Source organism: Coccinella septempunctata, chromosome 2 (assembly GCF_907165205.1).
Source record: "Coccinella septempunctata chromosome 2, icCocSept1.1, whole genome shotgun sequence".
Taxonomy (NCBI): Eukaryota; Metazoa; Arthropoda; class Insecta; order Coleoptera; family Coccinellidae; genus Coccinella; species Coccinella septempunctata.
This window is the reverse complement of record NC_058190.1, coordinates 14,770,660-14,789,934: the sequence shown is the minus strand read 5'-3', so window position 1 is coordinate 14,789,934 and position 19,275 is coordinate 14,770,660. Positions and strand designations below refer to the sequence as shown.

The 19,275-nt window shown below is 34.7% G+C and overlaps 1 protein-coding gene across 3 annotated transcripts in view; it reads right to left on the bottom strand.

Moving 5' to 3' along the window:
* Positions 1–19,275, bottom strand: part of LOC123306664 (nephrin-like) — a 721,736-nt gene that overhangs the window by 117,370 nt on the left and 585,091 nt on the right. For all 3 annotated transcript variants that reach the window (XM_044888766.1, XM_044888768.1, XM_044888767.1), the window contains 2 exons: positions 18,517–18,647; positions 10,751–10,910 (listed from right to left, as the gene is read on the bottom strand). In XM_044888766.1, coding sequence (XP_044744701.1) covers positions 10,751–10,910; positions 18,517–18,647 — 291 coding nt within the window. The remainder of the gene's footprint in view (positions 1–10,750; positions 10,911–18,516; positions 18,648–19,275) is intronic.

Genomic DNA, 19,275 nt, shown 5'->3' with positions numbered 1-19,275 from the left:
ATCACTAGTGAGGAAATGGATGCTCATTTTAAATTTCATTATATCAATTGAAATTAGATCTATTTCTTCAGTCGAATTGATTTTGCTGATTTCGTTTTATAAGGAGGGGCTCTAATCTTTCCTTCGGTTTCTCTTGGACTAAAGATTTTTCGATGCTAATGTCTTTATGATTTATACCGCATTCGAAATACATTACGTAGAAATTCTTTTGTTGGGGAGTACACCAACCTTACGTTGCCGTTGTGTGGATAATGGAATTTATTCCAGTATTTCAAATCCGTTTTCGCGGAATAGAGGGAGTGTATTTTATTTGGTCAAATTCCACTAATATTTATGCAGAATATAAAAATATTCATTTTTCCAGCTGCTTTATACAATGGGATGAATTTTTCGCGATCAGGGAAACACATCTTTACTTAAATAGAGGAGGCTATCAATAAATCTTCAAACTTCTTTATTGTATATTATTCTATAGAATAATATCAAACCGCGAGCATATCTTACTATCACTTTCATCATGATTAAAATTTTTCAGTTGAATAATACTCGTCGACCATGAAAACATTCGCTAAAACTGAAGAACTTCAAAGAGACGCAGCGTCAAAGTGAAGAGTACTTAGCTTACACATAATTTGCCAGAATGCCAGTTATCTCGAATCACGTTAACTTTCATTAATGGTGATCGAATGGTTTAATTTCGAAATACTTAATTTTTCATGTTAATAAAATTCACAGGGAATTGGACAATAGTTTATTCTCAAAGTACTCATAACATCGCCGACATTTCGGAACGGTTCGTTCCTTTTTCAAGGCTGAAATTAGAATTTTTTTGTTTACAATTGAAAAAGAAAAAAACAACAGCATCCCTTTCTTAGACATATTGGTGATACGCAAAAATAATACCCTGGTCACAGATTGGTTCATGAAGCCGACGAGCTCTGGACGATGTATCAATTTTCTCTCCAACCACAGTGCACAGCAGAAGAAGAACGTTGCCACCAATTTAATTCATAGAGCACTCTCCCTCAGCCACCCACAATTCGAAGAAAAAAACATAAAACGAGTATTTGATGTACTACTGGCAAACAACTATCCACGATATTACATCAATAAAATAGTGAACACTTATAGACTGAAGCACCGCCAATTGTCTGACAATCCAACCTACGACACTAGAGCAGAAAACAGTCCACAATCTAGAGTGTCAACACAGGGCGAAAATCCCCAGCAGGGGTATTCGAAACTTGTGTTCTACCCCAAACTATCTTATAGATTGCTGAGTGTCTTCAAAGAGTTCAATTGCACTCCTGCATTCTACAACATCCTAGACAACAACAAGAGATTCTTCACAAAAATAAAAGACAGCACACCACCATCTAAACAATCTGGCTTGGTATATGAGATAGCGTGCCACAATTGTGAGAAAGTCTACATAGGTCAAACGAAACAATACCTTCACGATAGAATAAGACAACACGAAAACGACACAAAACATCTAGAACGTAAGGACAAAACAGTACTAACTAAACACACACACACAGAGGGACATAAATTTGATTTCCATAATCCCATAATTCTAGATAGAGAACCCCATTATTCCAGACGCCTATTGAGCGAAATGGTCCATATTCGAAGACATAATACAGTCAACTTCAGAGAAGACACCGATAACCTAAGTACTGTTTACAATAACCTAATTTCTAAGATAGGTCTACCACACAGATAATACATGTCCATAGTTCATTCTATCTTTTTATTTTGTTTTCATTCATTGACAGCAATTCACATGACTCACGATTAGTGCCATTCATCTGATTTATTTATACTTATTTATACAATTGTTCATAACTTAGTCCGTTTTATACATTTTGTTTTTTAGATTTTCATTTACATATTTATTTCTCAATTACTTACATGTTCATTTAGCGTCCGTTCACTTATTTATTAGTCCGTTTATTTATGACTTAGCCCGTTTTGTACATTTTATATTTTAGATCCTCATAATGTTTATTTACACATTATTCATTTGTTTCTATGTTTGCCCGTTTTATTCGTTCATTCATGTCTACTCGCATGACCGATGATAACTCCATCTGCTCCATACATTTGACATTTAATTTAGATTTTGTTACTTACGTGTCTCTTTCATGTTCGACTCGACAGCCGAATAAAAGTATCACTGCATGTTTCCTCAGATCGGGGGGACTCCTAATTTGAGTAGTATTCGAATGAATTGTTTTCAAGATTTTCAAACTTAATATAACGAGGTAATCACTGCCTATGATGATGTCACCATTGTTTTGAAAAAATTCTAATCTCAGCCTTGAAAAAGGAACGAACCGTTCCGAAACGTCGGCGATGTTATGATTACTTTGAGAATAAACTATTGTCCAATTCCCTGTGAATTTTATTAATATTAAATCAGCATGGACATGAACTATGAAGAATTAATTTTTCATGTTTTATTTTCATACCAACACTATTTGAGAGGGCTGGAGGATAGTTGAACTTTTTAACGTTTTTGAATGAAATGATTAACCTTTTGCTGCTGCATGATTTAATCATTGATAGCTTTCTTATAAACCCTTTCTTATTCTTCTTCTTTCTGCTGTGTACAGGCATCATTGCCTGTTTTTCTTCACATCATTGCCTCTGCTCAGTCACCTGGGAGGTTGTCACTTTCTTATTAGAGGGAGAAAATGTTAATCTTATTGATTTTGAATATTTTAATATTTATTTCTTAATGTAGATATATGAGATCAATGACATACACTTTAGTACTGATTTATGTTTCTGAAGTGCCACCAGAAACATGTCTCTTTCGTAGGGTAGTATTGAATGAATCATCCGAAATATAAATCAGAATCAGAATGAACATGTACCTAATTGTTCTTTCATTTTCATTCATTCACTACCTAACGAAAGAGGGATGCTTTCGAAAACGCTTCAAAAACGTTAAACCTAAAGTGCATATCACTGACGTCAAAATACAGAAAAAAGTAAAAACTCGAATTCAATAATTTTGACCATTCCACGATAAAAAAAGGGTTGATAAAGTATCCACCAATGACCAAATCATCCTCGACAACAAGAGGTGCCATTTCAAGTAAAAGTTGTTCAAAGTAAAACTCAATTAACATCCACCCCTCGTATCGGTTGCATGGCTCCTAAGCGATACGTGAAATGTTGCATTTTCCTGGAATATATTGAATACTTAAGATATGCATTTTGTGATTTTGTGCTTAACTCACTATGCATTGAGTCAGTAACTTATCCCAGTGTAAATAATGTATTTCAGTTTATTGTTCAATTATGGATTTTCATCCTATATTACCGACATCAATTCGTGATTTCTTATACCATTGTGTGTCAAGTGTCCCAAGCTCTACCAAAAATAGGCCGCTAAATCCTCCTCTTCCAACACATAGGTAACTGAAAATATCTAGTATCTAGTATTGAGTCGATGTGTTGTGACCGATACTTGATGGAATAACTGCTTTTCACTTGGGTCAGTTTGTGATGACAAAATCAATTCGACAACTGCATTTTGTAATAATGGTATTCATGTACCTGACCTATTATCGCAGAATAATTTCCCCCTTCAGAAATAAAAAAGGACTAAAAACTTTCGCTGGCGCATATCTATGAACACATTGGGCAGGCATAACAAGCCAAAATCAACAAATAGAGACTGAAGAGGACTGAAAGACTCGAAACAGAAATGGAACGAAACTCAAAGATTTCGCTGAAAAATAGAATGATATCGTGATTGGACCAGAACACTTTCTGGTCACAAAAGAATTCTCGATTGAGACTATAGAAGATGAAACTTGTGCCCACAACCCTATACAGCTCATAGTTGGAGCAGGGCCGAGCAGAGAATTCACAAAAATAAAAGAATATACCGATTGGGCTAAATATAGATATGTCGGAGAATAAGTGTTGAGTAGACAGATAAATGGTGTATTTAATGCTAAAACACATTTTCTTCCTATGAATTTTATTCAAAATAAAACTGTTATTTGAAGAATACTTCAATTAACGTTATAAAAATGAAGATTGAAAATACCAAAAATTGTTGTATTTTATCAAAAATCGTTATATTGTTAATATGGACCTGTGAGATGCCAATATCAAAGCATATAGCAGTGATGAAAAGGAACCTAGACGACCTAAAGTGATAGACCGAATTATTTTGAAGCCTACGAAAATTAAGATTCAGACTATCGAAAAATGCCTTTCCAGTATTTTACATAAAATAAAGCATTGAATCGCTCCTCTAACAAGAGGGTATAATCGAAAAGTTGTTCATAGAGTGGTTCCAAACTCCTCCGAACTGTAGAGAATATTTTTATGTGTCTTGATTTAAGTAATTTGAACTGATTAGTAACGGAAGGATTCGATGTTATTTTGATCTCTGTAATTTTCCGATTCAACTATTTTTTTCTTCTACTTACAAATTCAGACAAATGTCACATCTTCCACAGAGCAACTAATCAAATAAAAATAACCTACTTTTAGATGAAGTCACTTATTTATTTCTATCAATATTAGAAAATACAAATCAAACCGATAATTACGGTATTTTTAGTCAGAATGATGTGACCCGACACAACGTTGATTTTTAACATAATTAATGGATCAGAAACTTCTACATTCGGAGTTATGACATCAAATTTACAGAATTATACCTGGTACAGTGTTCGAGAACAGTTAGTGCAGGTATTTTTTAATTTAAAATTCACCAACGGCAAAATAGTTCTGAAGTTCAATACTCAAGTCATATGGACTAAATGAAATGAACGAAAAATGTTGCTATATGATTATTTGATCGAAATACGAATGCAGTAGGACAACTTAAACTGCCTGAATATAAGTGTAAGTATAAGTAAAAGTTTACTTGAATCATTTCGGAAAGACTGACGAGTCAAGATGAAGTTTCGAAGGAGAAAATATGTGAGAAGGCAGTATAAGTATAAACATAAGATGTCTGATTGATGAACAAGTATTATAGTGGAAAGCAATTCACATTTTATTGATACATTTAAAAAGTCTGATACTTCAAAAAAGTACTTTCGAACCACTTTCTGGTCACACAAGAATTCTCGATTGAGACTATTGAAGATGAAACTTGTGGCACAACCCTATCGAGCTCATAGTTGGAGCAGGGCCGAGAAGAGAATTCACAAAAATAAAAGAATATACCCATTGGGCTAAATATAGATATGTCGGAGGTTAAGTGTCAAGTAGACAGGTTGAAATGGTATATTTAATGCTTCGAAAATTTCTGGTTTCCAGGAGTAGAATATAGCTTATTATGAAATCTTCAAAGTGCTTTATATTTTTATCTAGGCTGAATAGAAAAAAATTGGTGTGAAATATGTTTCTCAACACCAAAAATATACTGTTGTAATATATGCACAAGTCAAAGAATAACCCTGTATAAACAAGGCAACCTTCGCGATCAATTCTGTGAGTTCGTTGTAGGAAACAACTCAATAGAAACAATCTTAGTGTTTTTTAGACGAGTAGGGCCAGTAGGAGTCATGTTAGAGTCAAATAGGAGGAGAAAAGAAACCCTATGGAACATATTTGTCTCGAAATTTGTTGTGTTAGGTTGTAACCCAACAACCTCTCCGAACCAGCGGCTTATCTACTTCAGGGAAATCTTGTATCGAAATTCGAGTCAAATAAAGTTTATCTTGGCAATTCTCGAATGTTTATGAACTACGCCCCAATATTTTCTCCTTTATGAATTTCCTTGGACGTCTAATGCTCCCTTTATGAAACGTAGATGGGCTGTACTCCGCGTTTTTATCGATATAGAAGGCTACATAAAAATTTATGAGGGAAGGTTAGCGAAGATGATTAAATTTCCGTTCCGGACCGAGTTCTACGACAAACTCCCAGCAAAAACATATGTCGGAGGAATTGGTACTAAGACCACTTTATAGATCGGACAGGAAGTTCGTAGAAGAGAAATTTAATATTCCCTCAAGTAGTTGTCGAATATCGCGAGTCGAAATTCGGCCCCCTTCTGGACCCACAAAAGATATTCCTTCAATCCAAAGAAGAAAGATAGCTTGAACAAAAATGTTCCCTTTAATATTCATTGATCCGATCCATCGAAAGATAAAAGATTTCTTTATATACTAACTGACAAAGAAACTGCTACACCCAGAAGGAGCAGTTGAAATTTAAAAGTTTTTTTTGGTAAAACATAGATAGTAGCAAGGAGTAAATGATTAAAATTTGGAAAAAAAAATCGTGAAGGTTTTTTGAAATTAATATTTTTTGTTACATAAATATTGTAGTCATTTTTTGCAAATTTTTCAAATTTTTCAACAAACCAGCTGTTCGAGGAGATCCAATGTCGATGTTAAGTTGTTTTTAAGTCCAGTCAAGCGAATTTGAAAGAGGTCGAATTATTGGTTTACGGAAGGCGGGGTTGTCATTTCGAGAAATCGCTAACCGTACGAACAGAACTCCAACTACAGTTATGAGATGTTGTCAGGCGTGGTTTGATAATGCCTAAAATCGGAGAAGAGTAGGCACCGGATGTCGAAGGGGCACAAATGAAGTTCAAGATCGGCGTCTAAGACTTATGGTCATTAGAGACCGATTTGCGACAACTCAATCTTTGGCTGATGAGTTGTTAGGAGAACAAGGCCAAGCTGTAACCATCCGAACGATTTACCGCCGTATAAGGTCTTTTGGACTGCAGCATTATGGACCCCATATAGTATGTGAGCATCGACGGCAACGATTACAGTGGTGCAGAGAACGACAACATTGGAATGTGGAATGGCATCTTTTCTGATGTATCTCAATTCTTCTTAGGTGCACATGATGGCCGAAAAAGGGTAAGACGACGTCGAGGAGAAAGACGTGAAACTCATTTTGATGTTGAGCGTCATGTATACCGGACAGTAGGCGTTATGCTATGGGGTGCTATTGCACATGGAAGTAGATCACCTTTAGTCTTTATTCGAGGTTGCATGACAGCGCTGCGTCACCTTCAAGAAATAGTGGAGCCATATGTCCTCCCTTACCTTAACTGGCTTGAAAATCCAATATTTCAGCAAGATAATGCTCGACCTCATATTGCTTGAGTTAGTTCAAACTTTTTGAAGCGACCATATATATCTTTTGCCATGGCCGCCCCGATCCCCCGATCTTTCGCCCATAGAGCATGTTCGGGACATCATGGGTAGAAGGCTTGGAAATTTACCCCAGCCCCCACGGACTTTGACGTCTCTGAGACATGAAGTACAGGTAGCTTGGCGCAGTATCCCTCAAGAAGAAATAGACCATCTTCTTGCGTCAACGACAAGACGTGTTGGGGAGTGTATATAGATAACCGCGGTGGACAAACACATTATTAACAAATTTAATGAAAAAATTTGTAAAGTCTTCGTTTTTTTCTTTAAATTTTATTCATTTACTGATTGCTATACTTCTGGGTGTTGCAGTTTTTTTTGAACTTTTTTGAAATATCATACTTACTAAATATATCAAGAAAAAGTGAATTGCTTTCCACTATAATAGTCGTTCATCAATTAGACATCCTATGCTTATACTTATACTGCCTTCTCACATATATCCTCCTTCGTAACTTCAACTTTACGGCTGTCTTCACCAAATGATATTCAAGTAAACTTTTACTTATACTTATAGGCAGTTCAAGTTGTCCTACTGCATTCGTTTCCACAGGTGTATTTCGGTCGGATTATCATATAACGACATTTTTTCTTCCTTTAATTTGGCCCATATGCATTAAGTATTGAACTCCACTAACTGTTTTCGAACACTGCACCAGATATTATTCTGATAAATTTGATTTCATAACTCCGAATGTCTGATCCATTAATTATGTTAAAAATTAAGGTTGTGTCGGGTCACATCATAGTACCAGTACGGTTTGATTTATATTTTATGATGTTGATAGAAATAAATAATTGACGTTATCTAAAAGAAGGTTATTTTAGTAGCTGCTCTGTGGAAGATGTTAATTTGTAAGTATAAGAAAAAAATTGTTGAATCAGAAAATTACTGAGATTCAAATCTCACATCCTTCCGTTACTAATCAGTTCAAATTTTGCCATTCGATAAATATCTTGTAACTAGGTAATTTTTGTATACTCAAAGCAAGAAACATAAAAATATTGGGAGGACTTTGGAACCACTCTATGAACAACGAAAATAATTCGGTCTATCATTTTAGGCCGTCGAGGTTCTTTTTCATCACTGCTATTATGCTTTAATATCGGAATCCCATATGTCCATATTAACAATCTAACGATTTTTGAATCAATAAAACAATTCTTGGTATTTCCAATCTTTATTATTATAACGTTAATTGAAGTATCCATCAAAAAACAATTATATTTTGAATAAAATTCAAAGAGAAAAAATCTGATAAAGTTCACTTATACAGGTATTGGTTAAGTTTACTGATAGTTAACCACTTTTTGTGTCATTTTAAAACGCCTACTCTGTAAAATTTCCTTCCAAAGGTCGACCTTGAAGTGTAAAACCAGACGTCAAGAATTTTTGGGAACGATACATTCTACATAGATAATATGAATACAATCTGCATGCTCATATCAGGTTTCAAAAGGATTCCAAAAAATTAGGTACCCTAATGCCCACCAAAATGATTTTTCGTTATCGTCCATTTGCTCAACAGGATCGAAAGGACCAATGCGTTAGCTTCACGGAGGCGGCTGAGTTAATACTCCCTGAAAGCTCATATAAAGTTCAGCAACTTGGTATAAACGGGCTGGAGAAATCAAAGCAAAAGTTTTGCAATAAATCAGGAAACAAAATAGAAGGCTCGAATGTCTTGAGTGGATGTTCAAAAAGTAGAATAAAATAGGATCTAAACGATTAAACGCGGAAGTCGCAACGCAGTTTTTTCGATGTCTTTGCCATTCAGATTATTGTTTGATAGGCAATTTATTTTTGTTCCATTTGATAGAAGGGAGTTCAGGTTCTTGGAAAGTAGAATTACATTTCAGAACAGTCTGATAGTGTGGAAGTTCATATATTATATTAATTGGAATTAATTATAAAAATTCCTAAGAAATTTTTTTATGCTTGATGTTCTTATTTCATAAGGAGAAGAACTGTCACTGTTCATGGCGAGCTTGAGTTTACCCTCCGAAAGCAACTTGTTGGAGAGAACTGAGCTTATCCCTGAAGATCCGTGTGCTACATTGTTATGTTTCCTCGGTTATGTTCTACAGCATGGAACTCAGGACACTCATTGACATACTACTTAAGGGGCTGGAAGCTTCCGAAGTGTTGACCTACCGCAGAATCCTTCGAATATCATGAATATCACATTTTTAAGGTAGAAGTGCGAATGCGAAAAGGCACAGATATTGTATTCACCATCAAACAGTGGAAGCTTCAATACACATAATGAGAAATAGCCAATACCAAGTATTAAAGCTAATTTTGCAAGACGAAGAAGAGGCAGGAGGAGACTGGTCAGAAGTAGACAATTATGGTTGTTCAGTTTCCGTAAATGGTTTGGATTTACTTCCGTACAACTTTTTAGGAACGCTGCCAAAAAATAGGGCTTGCCATGTTGATTGCCAACGTCCGGAACGGATAGGGCACGCCAAGAAGAAGTCTGTCTACGAATAGGGGGCGGTACAATGTTTGAAAGAACTGGTTACCATTGAAGAGATGAAGATCTAATAGTTTCAGTTATAATTCTCACGGATTGATTCAGCTGTGCATAATTTTTTTGCACGAGCACTATCAATATTCAGTAGCCAAAAAAACCTAAGCTAGGGCTGCCATTCGAAGAGTAGTTGCATCAGCACCCCATGAAGTAACAGCTGGTTTGTGCTGGATTTTATTCCTAGTTTCCATCTTCAGACGCAAATCTTCAAAATTTGCCTTGAGACTCAGCGAAGAATCCATCATAATTCCTAAATATTTAGGATTGGATTTATGTTCCAGGAAAGAATTACCGAAAAGTACACTCAATGGTTCAATAAAATACTGCGTGTTGCATTCGAAAAAGCTGAGTTATTGCGATTTGCAACTGTTGATATGAAATAATCGCGCGAAACATCGATTTCAAATTCACCACCGACAAGTCAAAAGGTAGGCTGAAACTTAAGGAATCCACTGGATTGAAGATGGTCGGATTATGTTGAATTATTCTGAAGTTATGTATTTTTGATCCATGCAGGGCGCTATTTCGACATATAAGTCAACTACTGAGGTAGATAAGTCTATGGAACTGGGTTGCGTTTTGATCTTAGATTAATAAAAATCTAGTTATATCGATAATTTAGTGGAAAATCCAAAAAGGTAACAAAAAAGAGGGGTACCGATTTGATAAAACTGGAGCCATTTGTGTATTTCATTTTCGTATACCTGCATATACTACAAATGGAAAATCTTTCGATTATACCCTAGAAAATAGTAAGTATATTATCCAACGATAATGTTATGATGGCTTTTATTCAAGCGGATGAAGTTTACGTTTGATGAACAAAAATTGCTCAATTATGTAGGCCTTTTTCTATGCTGCCTATAGGAAGGCATATACAACAATCATTTCATATTATGCATTCATTGTTGAATACAATTTTAAAGTATTGCAAGTTACAGGGCACTAGTAATATGTTACATATGCATATTTCGGTAGGTAGTTTATTTAATCGGTTATTCAGCTTCCTTTCTTATAGTAAAATAACCCAAGCAATTTTATATCTTGAATACTTACATTTGACGTCTAAGAACACAGGATTACTTTCGCCATCGCCTTCTTGATTATGACCGACGCAAGTGTAATATCCTGATTTGGATCTTGTGAGGGACTGCAGTACCAGACTTTGATTGGTAACAATCGTATTTGCCTGTGCATTGTTGTAAAGTTGCTTGCCCTGCAAAAAACATTCTTTTACTCAAACATAGATTGCTGGACAGAAAACAAAACGCGCAAACCCGTATATGTGGCGGAAAAGCTCTCAAAGAAAAAAATATCTCGCATCGGATTCGAAATTCTCTCGCAAATAATTCCGCTTCATTGACGATTTTCCTCACCTGTGTATTGTGATACAGCATGTTGTCCGTAAACAAACAAGGTCCCTTATTTATTGAATTCATTTCGGAAACTCTGATAGCCTAGAGGCGCGTTAAAATGAATGCCAGGATGGCGAACAGTAGAACGAGAGACAACGAAAGCGCAAAGATTGCGTTTCATCTTTTATTCAAACTTTCGCATAATTGGTTTGAGTTTCACTCATTTTTCAGGTATTTATTTACATCAATATAATTCCAAGAACTTTCTCTTTCATTAAGCATGGCTCATTTGCGATTTTTCTCCTCTAAATTATAATTATGATGTCTCTTCATCAGAACGTTAGCGTATCTCACTTTGAAAGATTATCAATCTCATTTTGAAATCCTTGGCCTGAGAAGTTTGTTTATGTCATTGAATTCCACGTTATTTGATTAATTAGTTTTTACGAATAATGGGGATCTAAAATAGTCAATCTCTAGTCACTACACGGGATTCTAAATTCATCCGAAGAATTGCTAACAGGAATAAACAGATTCACAAAGAAAAACTTACATTAAAGAATCGGTGGATCAAGTATTCGACCATACTTACATAAAACGATAAAATTACCTACTTTAATGAAATAATTGAATTAAAAATGTTATTTCTGTTAGGAAAAAATTTCGTGTGAAACAATGGTTACAATGCATAAGGAAAGTACGAAGAAATAAGAACTCAAGGTAAAGAGTACAGAGAAAGAAAACAATTTTTAAGTAAACAACAGAAAACTTTTGTAGGAGCGGCTCAAGTCCATGAGGTATAGGAGTCAATTAGTCTATTCTGGAACGGTCAAGATATTGAGTCTCAACCGTTCACAAAGATTGAAATAAAACGTGAAGACACATCAATGGAAGTTCAAAGGAAGTAAAAGCAAAGCCGTATAGTCAAATTGGATCTGCTCGTTGAAAAAAGTGCCATCGAAAACCGAAGAGGTCATCACAAAAATCTGCAAAAGATCAATTTTGATGTCTTTATCAGAGACTTGTATGTAAAACCTCCATTCCATCTTCGACTCGAAAAGAGTACATTTCATTAATTAGGTACGCCACCTGTTTTCGTGATCGCGTAGTTGCGTTGGTGGATAGTGCAAATAGTTGACTCAGTTTATATTTGATTTTGATCGAATCAACTGAAGGAGCAAGCACCATTTGAATGGAAAATTATTTTCGGTTGAAATTTCTAAATTTTTGATATATTTTAGATTACGACCTACCCAGCCAAAGTGTTCGTTCGTGGGTACAAAAGAGTCTTATATCTCCAGTTTTAGACCTACAGGCTGTCCAAGATGAAAAGTAGAGCTTGCGGCTCAGAATTTTTCACAATTTCGAAAATTGACAGAACTCCTATGTATTGTGAGGAATGGAAAATGAAAATTCCCATTCTATTAATTTTAAACCAACCACTGTGAGTTCTCTGATGAAAATTGAGGTTTCAATATTCAGCCTGGATGAAATTCCCTTATCTGATCATCAATTTTTTTATAAAGGATGGTTGGCAAATAGGGACACCGTAACACCTTGTTTTTGGGTTGGGATGGAGAAGAATATGTCCAACCTTATTTAATTTTCAGAAAGTCGCTTAGTCATTATGTGTACGGAGCGAGTATAAACTCTACGTTTTTTAAAAATGGCGTTTTTCAGCTTGGCTGCGACCAATATGCCGGGGATTTTCGTAACCCTACGTTCTATTTGACCTTAAGCTGGTGATATATTTAATTCGATGTCTTGCAAACACCTAATTTTAACCAAAATTTCACATCCGTGTTCATTAAATTAAAGGGACTTTGATGATTAAGAAACTGGTCTTAAGAGGTACTGAATTCTTTTTTATACTGACAACTTTCAATTAGCTGATGACGTGAAGGATTTTGTCATTTTGGTAGGCGTTGCCATGTTCCCTGATTTCTTGTATTGGATATCCTTTTCCAATTTTTCACTAAGTTGATAAGGCTGTACAACGGATTGAAAAATATTTTTATCACTTTTTCTCAGGATCACGATGGAGAACTCTGCAAATAATGCGAGACGCCTCTACAGATTAAGCTATAATTAAAATTTCTGAGGTCCCCGTTTCCAGTTAATGCCACCAATAAGGAAGAGTTTCATTTCTATTTCGTAACTGAATAGACCTCGAGTGCCATTCAAACATGAACGCTTTCCTATCGGGTGAAAATTGGTGTCAGCAGATATATTTTCACCCTAGGCGTCGCACTCAAGGAATCAATGGATCTTGCATAATCAGCTTTCTTGCAATTACACAAGCTGGCGGGTGCACTGTTGAAGATTTCCAGCCGAGCACTCCACAAGATATCGATTAATTCTCTCATAAATTCTATTGCATTATCCTACTTTACTTTTGATTTTGATTTGAATATCATAAAATTTTCAACTGTTGAAAAATACAACGTGAATTCAGGATAGAAAAATTTTGAGTACGTAAATGGAATGTAAATGTTCGTTCGTTATTACTCTGAATAAGTCAGCTCGATTGAAAAAATATTCATTTCATCTTATATGAGGGGCACATCGTTTCAGTAATTTTTTTTTTTAAGTGTTGAGAGCAAGCTAAACCATTTTGCTCTCAGATACCATTTTGTGGAGTGCCTTACGTTTCATACCTCGGAGACCAGAAAACTTCTGTGAAAAAATTATTACAGTGGAATAGTATCTTTTTATTTATTAAAGAATCTATATTAATAAAACAGGATCTATGGTTTACTTCAAAATGCTTCATTGTTCAAACGATCGCACCAAATTGGACAGTTCTTTTCTTGTTGTGTTTATTATTGTTAGGGCATGGTTTATATAACAAAATATTCCCAAAAAAAATTGTAAAGAACAGAAAAAAGGCATTCCTTTTTCTTACGACCAATCGAGCAATCATAGAGTACTTATAGGTTTTCGACATTCGGACAAAAAGTTAAGTTATATCGAGTAAATCGAAAATTTAAAATGATGAGTTCGTTATCATTATCTACCCTAGAAATAATTTAAATGGCAAAACTAGGTTTGCCGGGTCAGCTTGTAATTAATATTTCTTGATCACCTTAAGTCAAAATGATCTCAGGAAATAGGATGATCTATTGAGTTAGGCAAAAATGATATATAATATATGAATTTTTTTTAGAATAAATCGTTATTCACGAATCAAACCTAAGATTTTTGAGAAGAAAACCACGTTTTTGGACTGTTTCACACTAACAACTCAAAAAATTGAAAAAGTTAAGATTTTTCATTTACTATAAATTTATAATAAATTAATTATTTCTCGTTTTCTTCAGCACCGGAAATGTTTCAATCTATGAAAGCTCATAGCTTTCAAAATTTCCAGCGAAATGGTCTTTCGATGGGCTACATTGCCGAAACAATCATCAAAATATCGTCAAAAGCGAAAAAAGCTACTTTGGGAGCATGTTCCGTGCTTACATAGGTACCTATATATTATTATGTGGGCAATCACTCTACAGAGTCGTGTCTTTTTGAAGCTACCATATTTATTGTCATGGTATTTTGCTCCTGAAGAAGTCAACGATAATATATAGAGCTTAAATACAATTTGACTCTCACTGGAGTTTTCCCTTAAAAATAAGTCGAAACACCCTCAATATATATTACTAATAACATTATTATGTGTATATGTTAGGGCTAAAGATAGGTGTGAACATAAACTCAAGATTAGCTGGCTAAACTTAGGTTTAGCTTCGGGTGGTTGCTAATGTTAGTTTCTTCTATCTTTAGCCGGCTAAACTTAAGTGCAACCACAGTCCATCGGCTAAAGATGTAGAAAGTAATAGAAAAAAAGGGAAGTATTGGCAAGGCTGGAGGAGCGCGAATTTTCGGTAATTAAAAAAGTGTAAAGAAACTGTAATATAATCAAACTATTAATGCAATTCATTTTTTGTATGAATTTCACATATTTTCAATAGCAGAAAAGTATTCTGAAGCAGTTGATAAATTGGGAATGAACATATATTTGTTTCTACTGTGCCTCAACGTACCTATTCTTATTAGCGAATCTAAAAATCTAAACGCCTGATGACAAAATTCGAGACGAACATGCTATTTTGAGTGTGAGGGGAAACTGTAGAGTTAATGGATCTTTCATCTTGTTCTAATTCATAATTTGCAAGTGAATTGAATGAGCAAAAGAAGAGAACGAAGACAAGGATAGTGCCTCGCACTATCTTCTATCTTCTGGACAAATATAAGTAGCAGTACCCAATCTTGTTTGTAACTAACCCGACTATTTCGTTGATAAGCTTTACGATGACTGAACTTGAATCCTCCAGGATGATTCATCAAGGGTGGCGTATATTCAATGAGTTGGGAAGGAATTAATATTTAACAAAATTAGCTAGAAAAAGTGTTTTCAACGATTTTCATGTTCATAGTTTTTTTGTTGTTCTTTTTTGCAAAAGAATCGAGGTTGGAAAGAAATTGCAACATTAGGTATAGAAAGTATCGTTTCTAATTAGTAGAAAATTTTTCCATAAACCCAATTCTTGTATGGTAGGCAAAATATACTTTTGTTCACAGAAAAAATACCTACTGTATATCTAATGTCTAATATTTCGTTTCCCTGTGAGGTCATATTCTGGTTTTTCACAGGACAATTGACTATCCACGTTCCTAATGTCCTGTGGAAAACTGTATATCTAACTTATTTATGTGAATTAATTTTGAAAAACTTAGGCTCCATTTGAAGAGTATTAATCTCCTAAACGGATGAAAATAACTCATTGAATGTTAAATTGAAAATACATTGGCATTCGATGCTATTTTGCATATTTCAATCCTAAAAATTATAACAAAATCTTGGCCGCGTGCATTAGTCTTCTCCCATCCGACTATTCAAAAGACATCGCCCCTTCACGTGTCCATCAAATACATTTTTAGCCGTTCCATTTTGGATAATGTGCACATTAGCCGGCTAAAGATGAAATTCCCTGACGCAGATGAATACTTTATCGAACTTTAGACGGTCCTCGAATATAAACTTAAGTTTAGCCGGCTAATCTTAAGTTTATGCTCACCTATCTTTAGCCGTAACATATATACGAACACATTTTACCATTTACGAGTATATTTCCAATTGTACGCACACACGCAGATATAAATGCAACTATACAGGATGATTCATCACGAGGGAATATTAGACGAAAACTAATCATAATTTTGTGATGAAAATTTGCAAGTTGGGATTTTTGGTAATAAACTTTCTTCCAAATATATTTTTAGAGCAACTTACACTTACAGATGATCTACAATTTCAACAGTATGCCACATTTTGTGTAAAAACTCAATGGTTCATCAGTTATTGGGATTTGCATGAAGAAGATGGAGAAAAGGTAATTTTTTCTCGAGTATTTCTGCTTCGCAGGTTTTTCAAAAAAATCGTCACCATGTTCATATCGAATTTTTCTATTATGTCGTTTTATAACACGGTTCGGTGTTTGGAACTCGTAAGGTTTATGAGGAGATCATCTTCACTTTCAAGGTCAATAATAATGATATCTGACTTCAACAGAAGATATTTGACCTGGAAGGTCGGATGGATTTCTTGAAATAAAACATTGTCCTCTAAGAAGCTACCTAATTTTTCTGGCGTTCCATTGTTAGAGCTTTTCTTCTTTTTGCGGAGCCTCAAGGTCATATCTGATTATTTTTCTATGTTCATATTTCGGGTGTCGAAACTACGGGTCTTATTTGCAATATCACGTTCCACTTTGAAATGACCTTGAAGGTCAGGGTCAGAGTTGAAGTCGCCATCGGATAGACAGAAAAAATCCTGAAACTCGTATATACCTACAACATTTTTTTCTTAAATGCTGTCCTGACCAGTTTTTTAAATACTTTCATGGTAAAGGGTGTCCGAGTTAAAGTGTCACTATACCTTATTGTGGAAACTAAAGGAGCTAGAAGCAAAAGTTGAATACAAAACTTGTCTGTAATCGATTGAACTTTTATTCTTTATAGCCCACCTTAATATAGGGTGGTCAAGTTTTTCCCCTTTTGTTATCAACTTTCTTATTTTAAATGGAAAACCCTATATATTATTGCATTCTTGAATTCCATGTAAAATTTCAAGGTAACTTTGTTTTAACAACAATGGTCCTATATAGCACCGATTCTGAAATATTCTACTTTTTCCTTAAATTTTGACAGCTGCAGGTGCTCACTAAAATAGCTGATACTAGTTTTCTACTGCATACATCAGAACCAGCTCTTGTCAACTTATTGGATCTCTATTTTTAGCAATCTGATATATAGGATCTTCAAAAAATGAAGTTAAAAATTCAAATAGGAGTTCAACTTAGTTTTGATTGATGTCTGTAATGTGAATAGTTTCAGAAATATGGACGAAAAAGTGCATTTTCCTGTAAGATCCAACGATAATTAATTAATTAAGCTGATAGAATATGGTAACTAATGAAACTAGCACTTATCGAACTGTGTATTTTTGAGTTTTTTTGTGTTGTCAGACAACTACTTGATTATTTTGAGAAAAATGTATGTGTTAGTTGAGTCTCCTTTATTTAAAACTGAAATAAATTAATTTTATTGGGAGCGAGAACTGATTATGGGTAAAAGAGTTTTTGTCTTTCATAAGCCAATCTAGTTAATTAAATTTATCGAAAAAATCATAGCCAACTATAAAGCAGCAACACTAATTAATTGAACTTTGATTTGAATTTTTAACTTCAAGACCCTGTATATCAGATTGCTAAAAATAGAGATGTAACGCATGGTCCATTATGTTGACAAGAGCTGGGAAAAATTTGGTTCTGATGCATGCAATAGAAAACTAGTATCAGCTTTTTTGTGAGCACCTACAGCTGTCAAAATTTTAGGAAAAAGTCGAATATATCGGAATCAGTGCTATATAGGACCATGGTTGTTAAACCAAAGTTACCTTAAAATTTTACATGGAATTCAAGAATGCAATAATATACAGGGTGTTCCATTCAAAATAAAAAGTTGATACCAACAGGGAAAAAACTGAGCGCCCTGTATTAAGGTGGGCTATAAAAAATAAAAGTTCAGTCGATTGCAGACAAGTTTTGTATTCAATTTTTTCTTCTAGCTTCTTCAGTTTCCACAATAAGGTATAGGGACACTTTAACTCGGACACCCTGTACAATATTGACATTATTCGAGAATAGCAACGACGAAAACAATTACACTGAAACTATGTATAGCACTGCAGTGTCTAGGTAAAAATGTCTGGTTCATCCAAATTTCATCATAGTTCATATCGAATAAAATTTTCATCAATGAAAATCATTCCCGGAGATATTTCATATTTCAATTAATTTGCGGCCCATGTCCTCATACAGTTATAACGGTTTGGATGCTAGAGAGGCGTAACAACACATTACACGAATGAGTATACACAACCCTGGAATAGGAAGGGACCAAGATACTCACGTTATGTCTCCAACTAACTTTGTAGACCCAAGGATTCGACTTTATATTACACTCGAAGTAAACATCTACTCCCTCCTTGATGGTGCTGCCATTAAGAGTGCTTCCAAGTTCCAAACTCACAAGAGGAACATCTGAAATTATAATAGAGAAGTGAAATTAGACAAATATTTACTGGCAAGGTTCAGGTTCGCCATAAATGTCCCGACAATTGTTTTCCTTTAGTAAATGTTTAATTTTTGAATCATATTCAATTAGGTGATTCAAATTTCGTCCCGTCCCAGTTTTGTTCGACATAAGATTCATTAAATATATGAGTCAATCGAATAAACAATAATAATTATTGCTAAATTATTATCCTTGATTTTATTCCGGCGCATTCGCCAATCTGTATATACCTACAGGTCAACTTTCAGAGATATATTGTAAAAAGCTTATTTCAACATCAAGCTTTATTTTCAGCTTTATAGACGTTATATAACGAAAGTTACTCGAATAAAAGTTGCTTACAATTGAATTCTGCGTCGAATGAGACCAAGCTCCTACTTTTTTGAGCCACCTTTTCCTTACTCGAGGACTGTGTGTGTTAGGATTGAATAGGGATTTTCTTATTGTTTGAATGGCTCAATTGGACCCAATCAAACTATCCTATGGGTTTTTCTTCCGGATCATTGGAGGAGGTGAGCTCAAACATTTAGTGGCCAAAAATGAGCCCTTTGAATAGGTGTTCTCGGTGTAGATCTAGGAAAACTATTTTTCTAA